The following is a 22,728-nucleotide window of genomic DNA, read 5'->3' as shown; positions in this document are numbered from 1 at the left end:
TCAAACAAAATCACTGCCTGAATGCCATGATGTTTAGCACAGGATTATATTTTAACTAGTGTTAGCGGATTAAAAGCTACCCAGAAGGAATTCTTCCCAGCTGTATGGAGCAGAGCCCAACCAAATCTAAAAGAGAGGAGTAGGAAAGAATAAGTATTCACATTTCAGTTAAACCAACAACAATCAAAAAGAACCCTTTCATCTTCTGGAGATTCTCTTCAAGTTTACACCTATGTAGCAGAGATCAAAATCTTGTCAAGAGCAGAATAATCTTCAGAGTGTTGGGAAAAAAAAGAATGTGGCTTAAACACAAAACAAACATTTAGTAATCCAGACTGAAATTTAGGACTATTGAAAGAGCTTTTCATAGCTGTTTGAGAGTCTGAAATTCAATGGTACAAGCTCTTGTACAGATTCTGGTTTTGTAAATTTATAAAACAGAATGTTTAGTTTATCCATAGTGCATGTACAAAATAATGTTAAGAATCCCATTACCTGTCTCTTTTGAGATGATGTCATTTTCAACAGTAACATAAGACAGAATGAGGAGCCAGAATTGTATTACAATATTTTATTACACAGTAAAACACTGGATAGTATGAATATACTGTGCCTCATTTCTCCACTTCAGATCATTGTTTGGAGCAGAAAACAGGAGCAAGAATTATTCTCATGTCCTTACATTAGCAGACATGAATGTGGCAGGGAAGCTGCTATACTAGGCTTACTTTACCTATGTTTGGTAACAAATATCAGAACAAACAATTTTTCATGTACCCTATCTACAGTGCTGGCCAGCCATTTGCTGCTCAGAGCTAGACACGTGTGTATGAGTGGTACTTCTTCCTGATAACCTCCAATTTATAACTGCTGTGAGTTTAGATAAGCTAAACATGGTTTCTGCATGTCAGCAGTTCTCAAAAAATTTATCTTCCACAGACTTGCACAGTCTCTCCTTCTTCCCATGCAAGTGCACTGCACTGACAATACGCTGGCAAAAATCACAAACCTGACAACAACCCAGCTTGGGAAGGGGCTGTTAGGGCCACCTGACCCAGGCTCCCTCTCCAAGCAGAGTCAATAGCTCATGGCTCCTTGAAGCAACATCTGAACATAAATATCAACAAAAGTAAATTTGATGAGATTAAAATATGTGAGATCATAAAACTTTAAAGCCAGAAGTGCAATTTTCATCAAAAGCCTAACTACAAAATAATGTGAGATAATACCTTCTCTTAGTACTTAGGAGACTGCAGCAGTCATAATGTATGCCAGCTGGAGAGAGCCCAAGGAACAGTGGGAATGATTAGAGATCTTGAAAATGTGAATTCCTGGAGATACTGAATGAGTTGTGGTTATTTTGGCAAAGATGACAAGATCAAAGGAAAGGAAAAAAAGAATACATAAAAGTCTCAGGAAAAGAAAAACTGTTCTTTAAAACAAACAAACAAAGAAACAAATAAAACAGCTACAACAAAAAGCATCCCCTCTCTCCATTTCTGTGGTAAATAAGACATGAAGCAATGAGCTTAAAGCCCAGCACCAGCTATTGGGAAGCATTTTCTAGCTTTCCTGCTTTGGAACTGCAGGCAACCAAATATCAGTTTGAGGAGCATTAGTAAAAAGCTTTTTTTCCAAAACTCCCCCCAGAAATGGTGTTCTAGTCTCAAAATTGTTATGCATTAGACCTTTTTGTCACATCATTGTCCTTATTCATCTGTCAAGTTGTTTATCCTCTCTGTTGTCTAGATTTTTTTTCAAGGCACTAAACTAACTAATTTTCATTTAACTTTCATTTCATTCTCATTTAACTCTTCAAAGTCTCTATTTGTAGAGGCTACCAGCTATAATCTCTTATTTCTCAAAGTCCCTGACAAAGATTAATAGCACCAACTGTGTAAGCATTTCTCTGCAGCTGGCTCCTTTCGAGTGGATTCTAATCAAAGAATGAAGGCAGAAAGACTGTCCATAATAGCCATGTTATTTGGTATAGATTTTACTCTGAAATTTTTGTATTTTACAGTCAATCTCATGTAAACTTTTCCATGGTTATGCATCGTCTTACAGTATTGATTCACTGTGATTAGTTTAGGACTAAGGTAATGATCCTGCTCACGTTCCTGTGCATGATACTCCTTTCAATGTTTTGAGAGCCAAATCCAAGAAAATGAAAAAACAAAAACAAAAACAAAAACAAAACAAAAAAAAAACCCACACAGGAAAGAACTCCAGATGCATTTTATATTAAGTACTTTGTCATACTATTATTTTTTTTTCAGTATAAGCGTTAAACGACCTATCTGTTTTTATCTATGTATATTGCTTGTATCTTAGAAGAACTGAATGATCACCATGATAAGGGAAATATTGCTTTTTTGTTCTCTAACTGTAGAACTGACTTTTCTCTGTATTTAGAGGTTTAATTACCTACACCTACACATACTGAGACTGCTGTGAGTATAAAATGCTTTAATTCTAATACTGAAAATAATTGGATGAGTGAGATAGGAAATCAACACTCAGTGTGAAAAGGCTGTTAACAGGCTCACAATGACACAGCTACCACAATGTTTCAATAGATTTTTTTATGATTATTATAGGAACAATTTAATTTGATCCCCTTCTCTCTTTTTGAGTCTCATAGGCTTGGTACTCTGAGGAATTCAGAAAAGTTCTGTGCTGGTACTGGAATTAAAGTCAGCTCTGAACAGCCAGTATGAGACATTAAATCAAAACTACCTCCTGGCTGAGTAGGCACTGAAAGCACTCTCACCACAGGAAACAATGTGATGGACCAACACTGCGTGAGAGTTTTGATTACTAAGACAGTTTCCAAATGACCTTTTCTCTGTTCTTGACTTTTTCACGTGCCTTTAGGCACTGAGAAAACAAATAAAGGAACTGAAGTTCTTGACAAAGAAATGAAAGAATGGATGAAGTTGAATTAATTCCTCAAATCATGTGCAGCTGTAGAGCAGCTAAGTTTGACATCGAAACTCTATAAAAATAATTAAATACTGCTGCTATTTGTGATTGATACTCAATTTCTTTAATCATCCTTAAAGCTTTAGCACTCACAGCAGAACTGGACACAGAACACTATAAGCTGTTCTATGGGCTTATAGGGCCTTTTCTAGCAGTTTCTCAATGTGGTGGTAGAAGTCACCTGTGTTCCAACAGAACATTTGTACATCAGGACATTCAGGACACTGGAATTGCCTTGATGTAGAACACAAGATTTTGACCCTTTCCATTCCAGGCTTGTGAAAGAAAAATACTGATTCATCTTTAGCAGCAAACAACATCTAGAGCCAGAACTCATCTTCCCTTTGCATTCAGGTATTCTGCATTAAGTAATTTCAGTAAAAATCAGCCTCTGTAGTTCTCAGTAACATCAATGCTTTACTGTGTGAATTCAAAGATAAACTAATGAAAACAAACGAGCAACAACAAAAGCAAGCAAGTAAAAAATAAACAGATAAACCAAATTATTTGGCACCCCTGTGCGTGGCCACATGCAAGTTTAATAATGGCAAGATACCCCATCTCACCTTACTGAAAGTCTTCCATGACTGCCTCAGAATACTGCATTTCTCAGCCCTGAGATACTGACACCTTAACACCTAGCAGACCTGGGAGGAAATCCCAGCGGCACCTGGATTCCTTACTGGAAGAACATGTGCAACAACATGCTGAGATGAGGCAGGAATCTGATGAGAAACAGTGCTTTAACAAGGACCCATTCTTCCCAGTCTTTTTCATGGGGTAAATTTTATGATGCAGACTTCAGTGCTAACAAAGCTGAACTGCCACGTATCTGTATATCCTCTCCCTAAATATCAGGGTGTTTCGTTGCATACAGACGAGGAACAGTATCAAATTGTCAACCAAAGCAGAACATGTGGAGTCAAAGAAAAAAAGAAAAAGCATTATAAGACATTTCAACTCCTGTGAGTTGAAGGTACAAATTGCTGATCAGTGCAACTCGTGATTCCCTGGGGCTAAGCTATCAAGCAGCAACGACGAAATATAATAGTTTTGATAACTACCCATGAGGTAGGAAGCAATCCCATTCTGTCAGGTGATGGTGCAGCTTCAGCTATTCATATTTTTCTTGAACCTTGGCTGGATTGTATCAACTACGTCTGCTTGCTTTCAAAATCATTTGTGTGTAAGAGATTCCAGTTAGCTCAGAAGAGTTGCTGTGTATCTCCCTAGCAGTACATGCTCTTGTGAATGCTGGTCTGGCCCCCATTCTCCACACAGCCAACTTCACAGAATTGCAGAATAGCTGAGGTTGAAAAGGACCTGTAGAGAGCATTTGGCCCAAACTCTGATTGAGAAGGACCATTCGGAATAGGATGCCCAGGACCACATCCAGACGCTTTTTGTAACCTTAACTGCAGGAGCTATGAATTACATTTAAGGCATAGGGCCACAGAGTCTAGACCTCAATCCAGAAATTTCTAGCTGAAGAATACGTACTAATAAAAAAGAAACTGGACATACAAATCACAATAACTTCAATTCCGTGTTCACACTCATCATACCTACTTCACCATAAATGTATCAACATGCATTTTAAAGAAAACATGTTCCATAAGAAATAATTTTCTTGCATATATAGGAGAAAAACTGTTTCTTCATTTCATATCCTGGAAAACAGACCATCTCTCCTTCTTTAGTCTACAGAAAGAACTCTTTCTCTGATGCCTGATACAGTGTGCTAATGATGAGAAGTCACCTCTTTCTGGTTTTGTTAATGTAGAGAAAAACTGACAATGATCTGCTACTGTAAGGAGACCTCACTTGTTATGTGCAGGATAAACGCTTGGAATGTCATACTTCTTAATGAATTTAATGTGTTGGTTGTTGTTTTTTTTTAACAAAATAAAAAGGGATTCCGATTTTTTAAAAAGTTACACTGCTGGTCAAAAGTTCTGCATTCTGAAATAATCATTTATTTTACAAAATAAAATTCTTTTGAGCTGCTTTTCAAATGTGGTATCGTTTTTCAGTTTTACTGCAAAACATGTCACCATTTCTAGATGCAAGATGTGGGAAGGTTTCTGGGTTTTACAGAAAATTTGCTGAGAACCTGCAACAACATTTGCAGCAGCAGATCACCCACTTCCTACTTTATTCATAATTTGCAGAGAGCTGTTCTCTGCTCTGCTTCCATAACCTCCATATTGATTTAGATACAAGCCATTGTTTCATGTTCCATTACTATGCTGCTTCAGAGCTGCTGAAAGTAAACAGGCTACACTTGCAAGATTTCTGAAGCTCAGTGCTTTTGATATGCTGTTGTCAGACATGCTGTAACCATAGAGGCATTAAGATCACCGGAGACATTGCTCATACCCGTAAAACAAAGACCACAAAATGGTTTTGATTTTGCCCTCCTTGAGTCTAGATTCTACCTTAAAAAATTCTTGAATACAGTGTTCATTTTTTTTCTTTTCTTCTCAGCACTCCTGACTCTTCTTTATCTTAGATGGTGAAGTTGCTTTTTCAGTTTTATTCAAAGGATGTCAGCTCCCACAGAAGGGAAATTTTGGAGGAGGGAAATGGGGAAAATGAAGACTTAGCATAGAGCTCCATCAGTTTTAAGAAAACATTGCTAATATTTGCTCATACATCATAGATCTGAGCAGATAGATAGAAAATTTGCCTCTCTTTTTAAAGTAGAACATCTCATTGATCTAGGTTGGGAAATATTTTCTCTGGTTAAGTGTCTTACGTTTTCAAGTTGACACAGAGACCACAGATCACATACCTTGCTGACTGTATATCCCATTCTACATGAGTCTGTAGAAATAAACAGATGAGGGATAAAAGAACACCAGAAAAATCTACATATGAAGATCTCTGGAAAACACTAAACATACGATCAGTATTGACCCCAAAGGAAAACCTGTGGGCTTCATCAGAAGTACTATCATATAAAAGCTTTCAGTATTGAGCTGTTTGGTGACTAAATATGAAATTGGATATTCAGAATACTTTGGGCAGAACTGACTGGCATGAGGGAAGTAATTTCAAACAACTGGTGTGTAATCATATGCAGAAGCATATTATCTAAAGGGGAACCAATACTAATTCCCCTTTGAACTAAAGGGAAAATTTTCAGTTGTTTGATGAAAAAACCTTAATGATTATTATGATTATATTTTTAATGATAAATACTTATAAACCTGAGCCAATTATTTTTATAGTGTACAGGGAAATATATGCAGGAGAAAAATGGTTTGAAGTATTCAGAGGTGGAGTACATGCAAGACAGTAGTAGTTTAAAATTAATTAAATAACTAATGAAGAGCTTGACAATTTCTTCAACATGCTGTTCAATGTGGAAAACAATGACATCATACAAAGCATAGAGTTCTATTTAAAGAGTAATCACAGAAGTGCAAATGCTGATAGTCTATATGAAACCTCAGTTGCATAAAAAGTTCCTGCACTACGAAATCTTACATTCAAATCAGGGGATATTTGCTCATTTGTCTTCCGGACCTGTAAACAAGAAACATCATTGTTCCAAATGCTTAAATTTCAGGACGACTCGGTTACAGGAAGAAACTGATAATATCAAATATATTCATTGATAAAACAAATTCTTTAGGATAAAATTGTATACTGCTTGAAAAATCTTCCTAACGTCTTTATATTTGAATTACATTTTTCTTTCTATCAGTACTGAATAGTTACTTCAGTATTTCATAATTAATATCAAAGCATTCAAGGATAACTAGCTTTTTCCTGTAAGAAGTATTCAGATAACTAAAGGAACTGTAATATGCTTTTCAGAAAACAGATATAAAGAACTTGGGGAAAATAATAGTTCAGAAATGTCTCAAATCATAAATGAAAGACTTGAAGCATGAGAAGATACTGTCTTTCAGAATAGAAGCTATGTACAGAAAAATTTTCATGACAATTTTAGTGGGAGGCTGTATATTATTATTTTTAGTTTTTCTACCTCTAATTCAAACCTACAAGATTTTTTTTCCTGGAAACTGAGAAAAAAACTTCATCTTGGCTTTTCAAGTCAACACACATTTGCCAAAATTTGCCATAAAAATATAAAATCTAAGCATTCAGTTTAGTCTAGATTTTTCTATTATAATTTCACAACTTTGTGTGTGTGTGTGTGTGTGTTTGTGTGCCCTTGAGAGAATATTTAATGAAAAGAAAATGCTTATCATTGCTTTCTAGTAAAAACTGACATTCTTGCTTAAAAATGTTTGTGTTTATGTTTAGAAGGATAAACATGAAATAATATGAATAAAGCTTTGTATTGTGTTTACGAAGCATGGTTTAGGTGGTGGTGGGTGAGGGGAGTGCAGCGATGACTTCTGTGAGAAGAGGCTGGGATCTATTCCAGCTGACTCAAAAAGGGACTCACCAATGGCCAAAGCTGAGCACATCAGCAATGCTTGTGTCACTCCTGTGATAATGTTTAGGAAAAGGTAAAAACAAACAAACATTGTGAAGCAGCTGTGAAAGTGAGGACTGAGAATAACATGAGAAGCCAGCCTGCAGGCACCAAGGTTGGGGAACAAGGATAGGAGTTGCTCCAAGCACTGAGCAAAAGTGATCGTGAGGGAGTAGCAGTGATAAAGCATTGCAAACTGACCATATTCTCCACCCCCAACACTGCTTGGCATAGGAAGATATAATGGAGTCAGGAGTGAAGTTGAGCCTGGGAAGAAAGGAGGTTGAGAAAGGCGTTTGTTGTCTTCATTTATTCTCTCACTATCATACTCTGCTTTACATTAACAATACATAAATTAATCTTCCTCAAATTCTAGGATCCTAGAATCCTAGAATCCTAAAATCAAAGAGTCAAAGAATCATAGAGATTGGAAAGATCATTTCAATAATCTAGTCCAACCATCAATCCATGTCTGTGGTCGCTTTGAACTATCTCACTCAGGGCCACATCTGCACTTTTCTTGTAAACCTTGGGGGACAGTGACTCCACCACTTCCATGGGCAGCCTGTTCCAATACCTCATCACTATTTTGGAGAAGAAATTTTTCTTAATATCCATCCTGAACTTCCCCTGGTGCAATGTACAGCCATTACCTCTTGTCACTAGTTACATGGGAGAAGGGGCCAAGCCCCACCTTGTCACAATTTTCTTTCAGTAGACTGAACAATCCCCAGTTCCCTCAGCTGCTTCCCATAAGATCTGTGCTCCAAACCCTTCACCAGCTTTGTTACCCTTTCTTGGACACACTGTCTTTTTTGCAGTGAGGGGCTCAAAACTGAACGCAGTTCCTGGAGTAGAGCTTCTGTTAGTCTGGCTCACTTTATGTGTGGTTTTTATTTTTATTTTTAAAGAAACAGGATTGTGGAAAGGCATATGAAACCTCAGCTCTCCCTGTGAGGAATCCAAAAATAGAGAAATGATGCTAATAGACCTGTGTCATCTACAGGAGAAGAAGCATTTTACTTCTTCAATGGAAAGCTGGGAAAGTTGTTTTAGAAAACTTAGTTCAAAACTCAGGAGTGCTCAGCAGTGCAGAAAATCAAATTGCTTTTATAATATCATTATTCATCTAAAGGTTTCTTCATGTGAACCAAAATAGGTGTAGGAATAAGAAGATAGAACAGAATATGCAACATTGGACACAGTTCTACGTATGTAAACCACTAGGGACATATTACTAAAACAATAAGTAGAAATTAAGACACTCCAGATCAAAGAGAAACTGTGTCAAACTTCAAAGGTATGAGAAGTGTATGCACTTTTGCAAGCAGAACACAGAGGTGTTGCTTAGATCTAGCTAAAAATGAGAACTTCAGGCTTCAAGATGCACCTTCAGCGATTGCACCAGCAACATGTTGATTGACGCTCAGCTGAGTATGAGCCAGCAGTGTGCCCAGGTGACCAAGAAGGCCAATGGCATCCTGGCCTGCATCAGAAATAGTGTTGCCACCAGGAGTAGAGAAGTGATCATCCCTTTGTACTCAGCACTGGTGAGGCCGCACCTCAAGTGCTGTGTTCAGTTTGGGGCCCCTCAACTGCAGAAAGACACTGAGGCCCTGGAGCGTGTTCAGAGAAGGGCAACAAAACTGGTGAGGGGTCTGGAGCACAAGTCTTATAAGGAGCGGCTGAGGGAACTGGGATTGCTCAGTCTGGAGAAAAGGATGCTCAGAGGAGACCTTAGTATGCTCTACAACTACCTGAAGGGAGGTTGTGGCAAGGTGGAGGTTGGACTCTTCTCCAGTGTTGCTAACAATAGAATTAGAAGGAATGGCCTCAAGCTGTGCTAGAACAGATTCAGGTCAGCCACAAGGAGAAATTTCTTCTCCAAAAGAGTGGTCAGGTGCTGGAACAAGCTGTCCAGGGAGGTAGTGAAGTCCCTGGAGGGACAGGGGTCTTTTCCAACCTTGGTGACTCTATGATTCTGTGTCTAGAACTTCATCACCAAACACAGATTTTTGCTTATCTGTAAAAAAAGTATGATTATTTCCAACTTTACCATTAAATTACCTGTAAATTAATGTGATACTCTGGATGTCACTCATTGCTACAACTGGAAAGCAAAACACATAGAACTTAAAAGCTGGGGAATTTTCAGCTAGTTCATATCATTCTTCTTGAGCTCTCAGTTCAAACTGTTATTGTAGTTTGCATTCTCGTTGTTGTCTGGTTTATGTCCAGATTTCAGAATACATGTGTCTTTCTTACAGCACAATTACTTGTGTATTGTTACATACTGAATACAACCAAATGATAAAGGTTCATCAAAAGCATTTCAGCATATGAATTATACAGACCTAGGAAAGGACAAGATATCAAAAACGGAAAACAGAACTAACTTAGAGCAAATTGAGGGAAAAATAATCCAACTGGTTAGTTGGAACTCTCTGATTGAGCTAATGAAAGACAGTCAAAGGAACTGAAATTACAAAGGAAGTAAAATGTTTTTTGAGAGACCTTACAACAATGATGCCAGTGATAAAAACACCCCTGGGGTCAGATGCACTCAAGTGATTACATTGCACTTGTACAAAAGTATATATATTGTGTGGGTTTTCATACACTGTAGTCTAGTTTGTATCACAAAGTCACAGCTTTGAATATTTTTGTGAATATATTTGAATGTTTCAGCTGAGCATCTTTCTTCAGTGCTAGGAACTTCAAAAATTGATTCTCCTGTTTCTCAGCCATGTTCAATGTTTCAGTTTAATTTAGCTAAAAGAGGAATCTATGGGTTTTCCTATGTACACAGACAAAAGGAATGTTCTTTAGGGAAAGCTGAAGAGTTTTTACCTGAGTTTCCACTGTAAGTTACATGCTAGTACAGATTTTGTAGCACGTTCAAGCAGATCCAGCAAAATTGCATTATTTGATATCTTCAACTTGTTTCAGTTCCATCTAAACATCTAAATTACTTGCTTCAAGTTACCATTCTTTTTATCCTCTTACATCTTATGACCGAGCTGTTTTGTAACTGTCTAACTGAACACTGAAGTAAAGAAAGAAAACCTCCAGTGACATTTTAAATCTTGATTCTGCTGTAAACGGTAGTGACTTCCTGTGATTAAAAAAAAACAGCTCTTTTCTTTGTAACTTTGGAAGCTGTTGTTTCATTTTGCCGTCATTTAATGGCAACAATTGGTTGGCTGTAAGGGGCTCTGCAGAGATGGCTAAAATATTATTTTTGTGGGTGTAATGCTTGTTTCTTTGCAGAGTGTTGTGCTATCTTTGACAACACACACTGGACCTCCACTTTTAATTCTGCCATTATCTCTGGTTGCTTTATCCAGTACCAACAGCTGTGTCACCGACTGTTTATGCAATATGTAGAACACAAGCCTAATGTGGACAGTGACAGTACCTTAATTTATACCCAAATTATAAATTGTGAGTTTTCTTGCATGCATTATCTTCTTCTTGATTCAGTACAGTTTCTTTTCGTTTCTCCCACCACAGCTCATAATCTTCTCCCTAGCAGAATCCAGAGCATTGGGTACTTCTATGGACTTCATGTGGGCGGCCTTCTGAAACAGAAACCCACTGAAGTCATGCCAGGTGGAGTTCTTTGAAAGCAACAGTATGGTGTGGCCTCACATGGAGAGATGTCAGATAAGTGGCTTTGCAAGATCACTATAATGAACTCTTGGCTGCTCACAGGACTACCCAAACATCAAACTCTGTGACTGAGAGTGTTGTCCAAACACCACTCAGACTCCAGCAGCTCGGGGCCATGCTCGCTGCTCTGGGCAGCCTGTTCCATGCCCACTGCCCTGTGAGGTAGAACCTTTTCCTAACCCTCCTCTCACCCTCCCCAATTTGGCTCCATACTGCTCCCTTGGGCCCTATCACTGTCACCAGAAAGAAGCTGACATTTACCACAGTGCCATGTACTCACAGGCACAGACAGGAAATTTTTGAAACCTGTCTTCAGTGGAAAGTAGTAGCAAATTTACCTCAGCAGTGCTCTCGTATCTGCAGGGGTGTCGTCAGAAGTTATTTTTCAGAATGAAATGAAAATCTGTAATCAATAGCCAGGCAACATTCATGCAGGAATGGTGGGCAGTCTAAATCCATCCCTTACAAGTGAATAAGATCTACTGCATCTGAAGTGAGTATTTCAGCCTAGCATATAGTTATTTTCTGCCCAATTAATATTTTATTATGAAAAAACAGTACAGTAGCTTTCATGGGAAAGGATAGCAGACAAACATTAAAAAACATATATATATATAGAAAATAATAGAAAAAGGATGAACTTCTGCTTTTGAGAAAGCCAAGTTCAAAATCTTGGCTTCAGTTGAGCAATACAAGGTTTTCTGCACCCCAGGGAGATGTTCCTAGCACATCTAAACAGTTACCATGTATGCAGCTTTTCTCTTCGTGAAAGACACTATAAAGCTCAACTTTTTCTGTAGTACAGATCAAAAAAAGAAAAAAAACACTCCAACAGGTTAGATCTCAGAAGTCCATTCTCATGAATGGGAAAGCCTTCTCCGTTTCCAAGTAAAAATTTGTCTGATTTTTACTCAGCCTGTGTATCACATCAGAGAATAAAACAAATATGGAAATATGGTTTATCAGGAAAAAGTAATGAGCAGAAAGAATTAGTGCTTTTCAGTCCTGAAATGACAGTTAAAAGAAAAAAAAGAAAAAGAATTAAAGCAGTTTGGTTTAACTGTCTTTCCATAGCAGGTAGGTTTTGTCATTTCAGTTTTAAGTTTCCAAGAAACGCATCAGTAATAGATAACTGTGAAACTGAAAACTAGTTTGTTCAGGATTTATTCTAGAACACCCGGTCTCTCTACCAAAAGTATTCTGCATGGTCTGTGGTTACAAATAACTGGCCTGCTTTAATTAAAGCCAAACATAACTTCAAAGTCCATGTCAGCTCTTCAGGGGAGAACTGAAATCCAAGGTCCTTATGAACAGATTTGTATTTATATCATTTCTAAATCTTCCACTCTTGATCTGGCCCAGAGTGTGAAATAGAGAAGGCCATGGCTCATCCCTCAGTTCTGCTTAGTTGGGTACATAATTTGTAATGAATCTGGAGTGCAACCTGTACCACCACATTGTGCAGCTCCATCTTTTGCCCCTCTAACCCATGCAGTTTAACTCAGCCAATGGTAGTGCTCATACTGGTCAGTGACAACTGGAGATTATCCTTCTAGCAGAATTCTGGTGTTATCTTCAGAACCTTGTTCATTTAACCAATTCATTTGAAATACATAGAATAATATTTCTAGATTTCAGTTTAAGAAAGAGAATGAAAAAAAACCTCACATTGTGACTATAACTTCACGGGGAATAGAAAAATAAAGAAGTAAACAAACAAGATATTTTCTTCATTAATTGGTTAGAAGTAAAATTGAAAAATATATATTTTAAAATTATTTACAGTTTTGCATGTTTCAGCGTTGGTCAGGATTTCTCAAAGTTTTACCTTTCAAAGCTCATGTTGCTTTTGTTTAATCAAAACATTTGCTGGTATTCTTTGTTGAAAATGCTGCTTTTCAATTTGAAACTTTTCTGAATGATGGAATAAGGCCAGTCATGCTGAACAATGCTCTCCATCGAAATGATGGCTATTCAGACTGGTGGGAATTGAGATATTTCTTTTAAAATAACACAGATTTATACAATTTCGGAATCTAGCCATGGTCATGGGTTTGAGAGAACACTTTCTTAGATGTAGGATAACAGAGGAAAACCAGAATATAACAGCTGACAAGACAGTACATTTTATGTTACTGATAAGCTCCTCATTTTTGAGTAGCAGAAAAAAGTGATAAAATATATAGCGCCATGCACACTCTATTATGGCCTTTTGTCTTCAAACAGTGTTTTCTCTGCTACTCTGCTAGTTTCCATCTGATTGTGACACCTTTAATTTAGTCTGTCTCAGAAAATTCAGTCTTGAGTGCATTCAAAACTGACAAAACATGAACAGTGCTGTGTTCTGAACACAGAAAGCACAAGGAGAACTTTTATATCAAGTAAATGACATAAATTAACCTGATGGTTGTGAATTTTTTCAGAGTGTCTGTTTTCAGCTTCATCAGATGCTGAATCATATAGTTGGGAATATCTCTTTCCCTATTACTGTCTTAGAAATATAAGTTTGATCTGCATAATTAATCTAAGAGAGTTGCTTGAGATATACTAATGTAGTTAATGTGAAATGACCCTCACTGTCAGAAACTACTTCTAGGTGTGTTTTACCTGACACACTTTGTTGCAGGACGTAACTGGATAAATGACTTGAGCTAAAAAATATTTGTGAGGACTGAGTATATTTGCTTCCTGAGCTCAGTGTAGGTAATACTGCATTAAGAAAAACAAGCAAGCAAGCAAGCAAACAAACAAACAAAAAGCCCTCAAAATGTAACAGAAGAATAAGTTTTTGTTTCAGTCCATATCCCACACACACTGCAATACCTTGGATGCATAAAGCTTAAAACTTAGATTTTAAAAATATGATCAGGGTTTTCTGTGTGATCATAATTTCCAGTACCTGTCGGTATAAGAAAAAAGAGTGAGAGCCTCCTCAGCTCACCTATAACCTGGGATAGAAGCATGGCAATTGGCATCCACTGTTCCTGCTGGAGGTAAAGATAGCTGATTTAGTCCTTGTCAAGGACCACCTGGAATGCACTGGGGGGAAAATCTTGACCCAAAACTTTTAAGAAGAGGTGTTTTAAAAGAAGATTAAGGACACGCAGAACATCCAAGGAACTGATCAAACTTTGAAGGAGCTGACAGCATATTTCTGGGTCTAAATTGAAGAAATACCATCTTAGATAAATTGGATTTTCAGATGTATTTCGGGTGTCTCAGAAACAGCTTATTTTTGGTGCAACTTGTTCTATTTGGTGAAAGGAACTTACTGAATTAGAACTTCTTGCAAGAATAGAGCCACAGCAATTTCATTTCTTCACAAAAATGCATATACTCCTGTGTGTTTTAAATGTATTCACAGACTCTATTAATAATCACACACACAGCAAGTTTTACAGAAATCCATTAGTATTTGTGACTGGATTACAACCGTAAGAAATTTCAGAGGCTTGATTCTTCATAAAAATAGTGAAGCAGAGACTCAGGTGCTACCAACTTCTACACTATTGAAATCACACAAATCTAAGAGACAATAAAAAGTGAAGAAGAGGCTTATAGGGTCTGGATTCAGATCTGGGTATGAGATCCTTGCAGCTCCACCTGGGAATGCTAGATTCTGTAACCTTGCATAGTGTTCTAACTTACAGAATTCTAACTTTCTAAACACTATAAAACTCAGTGGCTGGTAGGGTCATGTGGTTAGTCACTGTGAAAGTCAAAGAAGAAAAAAATGTATGGTTACAACAGGTTTACTATCACTTAGATAGATATCAAGTTGTGCTCAGGAAGTTCATTTGAGAACAGAACAGAGAACGTCAACATCTCAGTTTAGGAAGTCAGTATTTTAATGTTCATTGCGAAAAGTACTTAGACTCACTGCTACAAGTTATAGCTACATCTAAGCAGTTTGGAAAAACAAATACACCCAAATACAGAAAATATTCCTCCTCCATTATATGTTGCTGAGAGAGAAAGAATATAATTCTAATTTCTGCCTTGTGCAGAAGAGGTAAAAGCATATATTATGGCTCTAAGAGGCTGTCCGATGCACAGATGTTATTTATGAAGAGAAGGGAGGATTCCACCTGAAATGAATGGAGTGCTGAATGGGTAGAAAAGAAATACAAGCAAGAATAGAGAGGACTCACTGTCTCTTGCGAAGCTCTTCTGGAACTTTTCCAGATCCACACTGGGTGGTCGGCTGGGCTTCTGCGGGGGCTGGCCCAGCTTGTATAGTGGGGGCAGAGACTTCCGTTTCGGGGTTCCTGAGCTCCTGTCCCAGTCATCCTTCTCTTCTGACCCCCCCAGCGGCCTTCCTGCAGCAAATGCTGTGCTCGTTTTATGGAATTTGGGAGGAGATAAACCAGATTCTTCCTGGCTGATTTTGTTCAGAAAAATATTTCTGGCGGCATTCACTCCCTTTTCTTCAGTCTTTTCCTCTGCATTTTTTGGAGTGCCTTGAGATGTGCTGGACCAGTGGCCAGTAGGTTTCAGAGCCATGTTAGAAAAATGACTGCTTGCAGTTTCTGCAGCGCAGTTACTATTTTCATCCGTTTCCTTTGTTGCTTTAAATGAATGCATATTTGGTCTGGGGCCTGCTAGACCTTTATGTGGGAAAACATTTTTACTTGAGGTGTCTTCATTGTGGGAACCTGCATGGTTTAGAGGAGGCTTTTGTGCAAGGGCTGGTTTGGAGAAAGAAGGCTTGGAATCATTTTCTTGTGTAGCAGACATGAACTTTTCCTTAACTCCAGCTACTTTTGAAAATGGTGATCTTTCTTCACTCTCTTGTGCTTCAGAATGAAAATTTGGCTTTGTTCCCAGAGGCCTTTTTTCCTTCTCTTGAGGAGCTGAATTAAGAAGCTTGTTCCCTGCAGGTTTTGGATACAGTGACTTTGGCTCTTCTTTTGCCAAGTCACTGCTTTTGGTAGGGGTTTTAGTGTATCCAGCCTTTCCATCACTTTCCCTGTTAGTTGCCTGAAGCTGAACCCCAAACCTTTGTGCCACTGGTTTCAAATTTGGGGGCTTTGGATCCTTCTCTGTCTTATCCTCAGCTGAAGGCTTGGCTGCCAGAGGAGGCTTAGGATGAACAGGTTTTTGAGAAACGCTGGGTCCTGAAGGAGAAGCTGCATTTCCTTGACTTGCAAATTTCTCAAATACTGCTTTCCTTGTTTGTAATCCTGAATGAGTTGGTTGTCCTGTGACTTTAGAGAGTCGAATGTTACCAGAAACATCCTCTGAAGGGCTGTTACCCACGTTAAACTTCGCCATGAGTGACTTCACATCTGCCTTGCCATCCTATGGGCACAGAGAAATAAAAAAGAAACAATGAGAAAGTGTCAGTTGAAATGTTCACACATACTGTACTTTAAAGAATTTCCTGGTCTGAGGCTTGTAGTACTGCTGATTGGTTGTGGAGATACTGTAGCACATCTTCCTGTAGGGTTAGAAAAGCTAAGTACTTTGTTGTGTCCTTGCTGTGGTTATATTATCTTTAAATTTTTTCACTACAGGTTTTATTTTTAAAGATTGGTCATTCAGCTCCTTTTGTTCATAGAAAAATTTCTGTGTGTTTCTGGAACTAGGAAGTGAACATCTGATAAATCTTTATAAGAAGATACTCACAACTTCTAAATTAAAGTATCCACAAAAATACAAGTATCCTATGCTTAGAAGCACAGAACATACTGAAACCTGGACAATACTTCAGAATGGTGTCATTTTTATCAGACCTCTGGAGAACTAAAAGTTGAATACACAGAAAGTCTTTAGATTTGGAGGGTTTGTTTGTCAGTTTTTCTTTCCATTCTCAGCAATTTGCTTCCTTACTGCTCTCTGCCTTCCCCTGCTTTGTCCTTGTTTCTGTTCTCCATTTTGTATCTGATAAACACTGTACATGGGTGGATTGAAAGTGAAAATATATGGAGCAAAATGGGAAGAAGTGATGACCAGTAAACAAAAATACTGTAGGAAAGAGAGAGAAAAGGGAAAGGATAAACAGTTCAAAGGGGGTAAAACTCATTTTCATTAGAAAATGTTTTAATTGGACAGCACTATTTAAGACCTTTCAGGATCAGCCTTTGATATGAGCAAAGAACATTCAGCGCAGTTGTTCTATAGTGCAATGACAAAGCTGAGCAAAGGGAAGTGAGGTGGTCACACCACAACAGTCTGGGTCCACTCTTGTGTTCTAGTTGTCATCATCAGCAGGGGCTTCTTCTTTACCAGCAGACAGTGGTGTTGGGTGTAGGATATGCAGGCATAAATGATTCATAGCTTGTACTAATTGAGATCCATTTTACATGGGAAGGTCAAAATGTAAAACTAACATTCTGAAGCAAGAATGTTATGACTAGGAAGGGGTCTAAAGTCTTCGCTTGGAAACAAAGATTATCACTATCAAGTACAGGAGATAATGGTCTGAAAAAATATTTTAGAGTGAGATCAACAAATGAGCTGTCAGTATAGTTTCAGTGAGCATTCAGTAATCTTTTAACTTCATTAACAAGACCTTCTGAACTGTGGTTGTCTACTACCTTTTGCCTCCTGTTTGTCTCTATCATGTTACAAATTTCCTGATATGTTGGAGTAGTTTCACTTACAACTTCTGCAACATTAACTTTCCCAGTCTTTTAATATCACCAAGAAATTCAGTCCCTCCAAACTGCCTTGTACTACAGAGTTTCTTAAAACAAAAGCAGCCAAAACAGTATGAAAACTATCCTCAAAGTACTGAATTATTTCTTCTTCTCTTGTGGGAAAGGGAGGAAGCATGCATTTACTATGGAGATTATCAGGCTTAAGCTATTGACTGCTGGTTGCTATACATAAGCTCAGACACACATACAGTTACATTGCAGAGATAAATAAATGTATCACTAATCACTAATCTTTACCTCGCACAGCACTGATTTTACCCACATAAAGAGCAAATTAAGCTAATTTTAATTCCGGAAAAAATAACAAAAACTGGCTCTTTTTAATTTTTTTTCTAAATTTTTTATTTTTTTAATTTCTTCATCTTTTAATTTCTATAACAAAATCTAACCATCAGAAGTACAATGTTTTAAGTATTCAGAACTTGTAAATCACAATCTGGCTATTTCAGAACAGAAGCTTATTTCTTTTGAAAGTTATAGTAATAAATTGATTCTTCTGCTATTTCTTCCATTTGCAATTAAGAAAAGCATACTGTAGTAAGCCACAGTAATGTGAATGGGATAAGAGACATTCAGCATGTAAACCTTTTGGAAATTGGAAATAAGGCTTTCAATAAACTTTTCTTGTTGTAACTTGCAGTTTCTGAGAAGTTTTCTACATCTTGTCAGTAACAAGATGAACTGCATTCATACAGACTTTCAAAAGCATTAAACAATCCACTACTGCCCTGTATTATTTTCTGTTTATTTTCTCTAAGTCCTAGTGAAATTGATAGATGTATTTAAAAAAATGTCTTCCTAGTACTGTGAATAGATTTCAAACCTTTTCCTTGTCAAACGGATGTACAAGCTCATCAAAAATGGTAAGTATCACACTCCTGGAGATACAGAGGCTTTCAACCAGCAGTATAACCTCTCTCAGTCACAGCAAGCTGGGAAGGAAGAACTCTAAGAATCGAAGGAGAGTGAGAAACTGATAAATCTTTCTGCTTCTCTGTAATGTATATAATCAATTCCTGCTTTAATGAACTTATAACAGGAGCCATGTTGAGGATTCTAAGCTGCAGTCTAACTGTTCAGGTAGATGGAGAACTAGGATAAAGAGATTGGTGATCCCCACTGTTTCTGCATTTCCCTTCCCAGAAGTGACCGCAGTTACCTTTTCTATTAGCACATACAATATCTTGTACTTAATGAAACAGGAACTTGAAAAGATTGTGAAACTGGATTAAGTTTACCCCATCTTTCCTACCCAGAGTGCAATGTGTATGTTATACAAGGAGCCAGATGCTTTATTACTTAGGTAATATTCTGAACTTTCTGTTTGCAATCTCTTAGGAGACTCAGTGCAATTTGTCTTTCAGTTTTCATCTACTGAACTGAGCTGGAAACAGCACAAGGTGTGCCTTGTGACAGTAACAATTTCTTTGCAAGGAGATGGATGCATTTAAATGTTTTCGACTCAAATCTAGAAAAATACTCTGTTTTTGTTTCCCATGTGTAGATCAAAGAGATTTACTTGTGAGTGCTTTGCCATTTTCCAGTGCCTTTAGATAGGACCCACACAGATATCAAGATACACTTGTACAGAATTCTTCAGAGAGTACATTACATTTACACTTTAATGTAAACAACTGTAATTCATCATTATTTACAATATAACCACACTTTTTTTTTTTTTGTTCAAAAGAACAGTATAATGAGAACTCAATAAAAGTAAAAATTCCAAATCTATTTTTCCTGAAAATTTCAGTATGAACTAGCAACCCAATTAAAAACAAAACAAAACAAAACAAAACAAAGCAAAACAAAACAAACATATTTGTTTGTTTTGGCATAAATTTATATTAAATAGTTCCATCTTGATGAAGCCAGAAGAATATTTCACTTCAACTTCCCCTTGTGGTTGCTTTTTCTTCGAGTAAATAGCAACATTGGATCAATGAAGGCAACAACAGATGTGTGCATACTATCTTTAGTTTAGCAAATAAAATGTGTATTATTGCAGACTGTACAAGTTCTTCAAAAGGCATATAGATCTGGTTTATAAAGGAAGAAAACTCCTTTCTCACTTCTAATTTTTTATTTCTTATTAAGAAAGTGCTATTCTAAATTAATGATAAATTTTAGCTTGATTATTTCCTTCCAGACAGAGACTTCAAAATTATCACTGTACAACAATCTTTTATTTCCAGAAGAGATAAATAATTTCCAAGTAACTTTTCTTGATTCTAGTTGTAATAACTAGTTAAATAAGGCTTCCTTTGATTATGAGCTCAACATCTGGAAAGTGGAGTTAAGATAATGCTGTATTCTGTACCTATAGATGTACATAGCAGAAATTTGAAAAACAGGCAGAAATACAGCATCTGCTAAAACAGAAAGAAATGCAGATACAGTTATTGCAGAGCAATGAATCCTTATCAGATAAGAAATATTGAAAGGGCAGGCAGTTATTCTCTTTGCTTTTCTTGAAAGGCAGACCTTTAGGATGGAGAGGATAGACAGAAATCTATGGGATTCCTTGGAGAAAGGCCAACAGCCTCTGTATCTTCCTGAGAAAATCTTTAAAAATATCTCTCTGATGCCAGCAGGTGAAAGTAGCACATTCACACAGACACGTGGTTGTCAAACTTGACAACTCGACCACACTGTATTATGTATCTTTTCTACTGTGTATTCCACTAAACATCTTTTGTCCTTCTCTTGTGAAGTTTTCTCATCTTTCATGCAATCCTAAGACCAAATACATAATGTTGCAGAAAAATGAGAAGAACAATTTAATTCTCCCACTCCACTCTATATGCAGCAACTACCTTATTAGAACCTGTATTTTGACTCTGATTATTCTACTAAAGCTAAAGTACTTTGCCAGAATCTCAAGAAAAAAAAGCCAAGTTCTTGCCACTGAAAAGTTCCTACCACTACTTCTAGAATTTCAAGATCCCATATGATTTTAAATGAATTTTTGTGCAGTGTTAAACCATTAAATACTGTTCTGAAGCTCTGCTGGAAAGAAAAATATCTTCCATGACCCACTATAAAAAAATACTTACACTGACAATTCAATCTGGAGCATGATATATGTAAAAACAAAAAAACAGAAAATAAAAAGAACACAACCAAATGAACAGACACAAATAATACAAAAAGATTAAGCTAGTTGATTTATAATTCTATCTGAAAATAATTGCCTCTAATTGCCCCTCATTTCTGTTAGTCTTCAAAATGCAAATGTCTCTTAAACTAGGGCAACTTTTAGTAAAAACTCAGGTGAACACAAACATTCGAGAGAGAAACAGTTTTGTCAACTTGGCAACGTTTCAGCTGGATAAGTAATTGCAAAAAAATTTTACTATTAGATTACCACTTATGCGAGGCCATACATAATATCTTGCACTGATTATATTATTTTCTTTTATTTATAAGACAAACAAGTACAACAGTTTACCTGGACCTCCCAGAGCTCTCCAATATTTTGATACACGCAGAAAAGCGGGCTCTCTCAATGAGACAATCCACAGAGTCTGTCAGGTTTGCAGTCTATTGTGTTTGCTGACAGGAGTTCTTCTCAGAGAGTTTGCATAAGAGAGGGTTTGCTTGTGGTTTTCATTATCGTGACCAGTAGAAAAAAGCTGCTGTCTTCAGGATATTAGGCAAGAAGAGGCAGAGGAAAAGGGAACTAAAATGTGTTCAGACTGCTAGGCAGCTGCCACCAGCTATATTCATTATATGTAATCTAAGAGCAGTGTGAGCTCCAGCTTTGCACTTATACCATACTGCAGTCTCATGAAAGCTATATTGATGTGTACAAGCTTGAATTTTACAGAAAAATATTTAAGGAAATATTTGTGGAAATTAAAATCTTAAAGAAAGCACCTTTTTGTTCGTGAAGTCTAGTCACCTGCTGCCATAAAGAATCACTGCTTCCATTTTTACTCATCAACAGAAGATGTCAGCTAACATGTTTCTTTGCTCCCACCCTTGCCAGTAGTTTCACAAGAAATTCTGCACTCCATTTTTTTAAAGCTTTTGCTTAAATGGAGTTTTTGTTGTTGCATTTGAACTATGATTGTATTTTTTTTAATCTTTTGCCTCTGAGTTTACTGCACAAATTTAAGACTTCAAAGTATGATATAGGATAGGAAAATTCATATTGAGAAAATAAACTTTATGAGAAACTCCAAACCTGTGTTTGTGCTGAATATAAATCCAAACCATAAGGCAGAACCCTCTGCTAAATACAGCTCAGTGAAGTTTCTGGAGCTCTGGAAGGTAATGAGTCTGCAGATGAAAAAATTTGTCTTCAAGCTTCACTAGATGTTGTTTGGCTCTTCCTCATTGTTCATCTTCTGTGCAATTTTAATTTTTCTTTAATGTCTAATTAAAGCATTGGAGGTTGTTTAAGTTTCTGGATTTGTTTTACAAAGATTTCCATTTTAGCTAAATTAGAAGCCTATTAGAGTGAATGAAGTGAGATGAAGCTTATTTTGAGATAAAGAGAACTACTATTTTCTCTGTCACCTGCTGAGGAAACAATTCTTTTTTAAATTACATTGGGTTTTTTTTCTAAGTGAGAGAAATGCAGTTCTGAGCAATATTCTTATGCTGTTCGTTTTGCTATACCCTGTATTTGATTTATAAATTCATATTTATTTGTGAAAATATTCATATCCAGTGAGGAAGCTTTTATCATTAATCTTAAAGCAGATTGGACTTCGTAATTTGCTATTCCAGTTGGCAGTCTGCACGACTGTTTTACAGTGCTGTATGTAACAATATCGTCATTTTGTACTGGTAAACAATACTGCAAGGTACGGCCCACACTATCAACACCATGCAAATCATACAGTGATCAAAGAATGTGCTCTTTGCTCCTCTGAGTGCTAGACAGTTCCTGTATTTTCTTTCATCTACTGCACAGTTGTAAAGACATTCATAATTGATGCATAAAGA

The 22,728-nt window shown here is 37.1% G+C and overlaps 1 protein-coding gene across 4 annotated transcripts in view; it reads right to left on the bottom strand.

Moving 5' to 3' along the window:
- Positions 1-21,360, bottom strand: part of FYB1 (FYN binding protein 1) — a 42,726-nt gene extending 21,366 nt beyond the window's left edge. For 3 of the 4 annotated variants that reach the window (XM_065739915.1, XM_065739917.1, XM_065739918.1), the window contains exon 1: positions 15,262-16,411. In XM_065739915.1, coding sequence (XP_065595987.1) covers positions 15,262-16,384 — 1,123 coding nt within the window. In that variant the 5' untranslated portion in view covers positions 16,385-16,411. Of the gene's footprint in view, positions 1-15,261; positions 16,412-21,223 lie in introns of those variants that run through there. The other variant, XM_065739916.1, reaches the window with a different exon arrangement.
- Positions 21,361-22,728: the final 1,368 nt, after the last annotated feature.

The sequence above is a fragment of the Cyrtonyx montezumae genome, unplaced genomic scaffold, assembly GCF_038088225.1.
Source record: "Cyrtonyx montezumae isolate F1298 unplaced genomic scaffold, pur_monq_1.0 scaffold_25, whole genome shotgun sequence".
Classification (NCBI taxonomy): Eukaryota; Metazoa; Chordata; class Aves; order Galliformes; family Odontophoridae; genus Cyrtonyx; species Cyrtonyx montezumae.
Note: the sequence above shows the minus strand (reverse complement) of the source record. Positions and strands in the feature narration are given on the sequence as shown.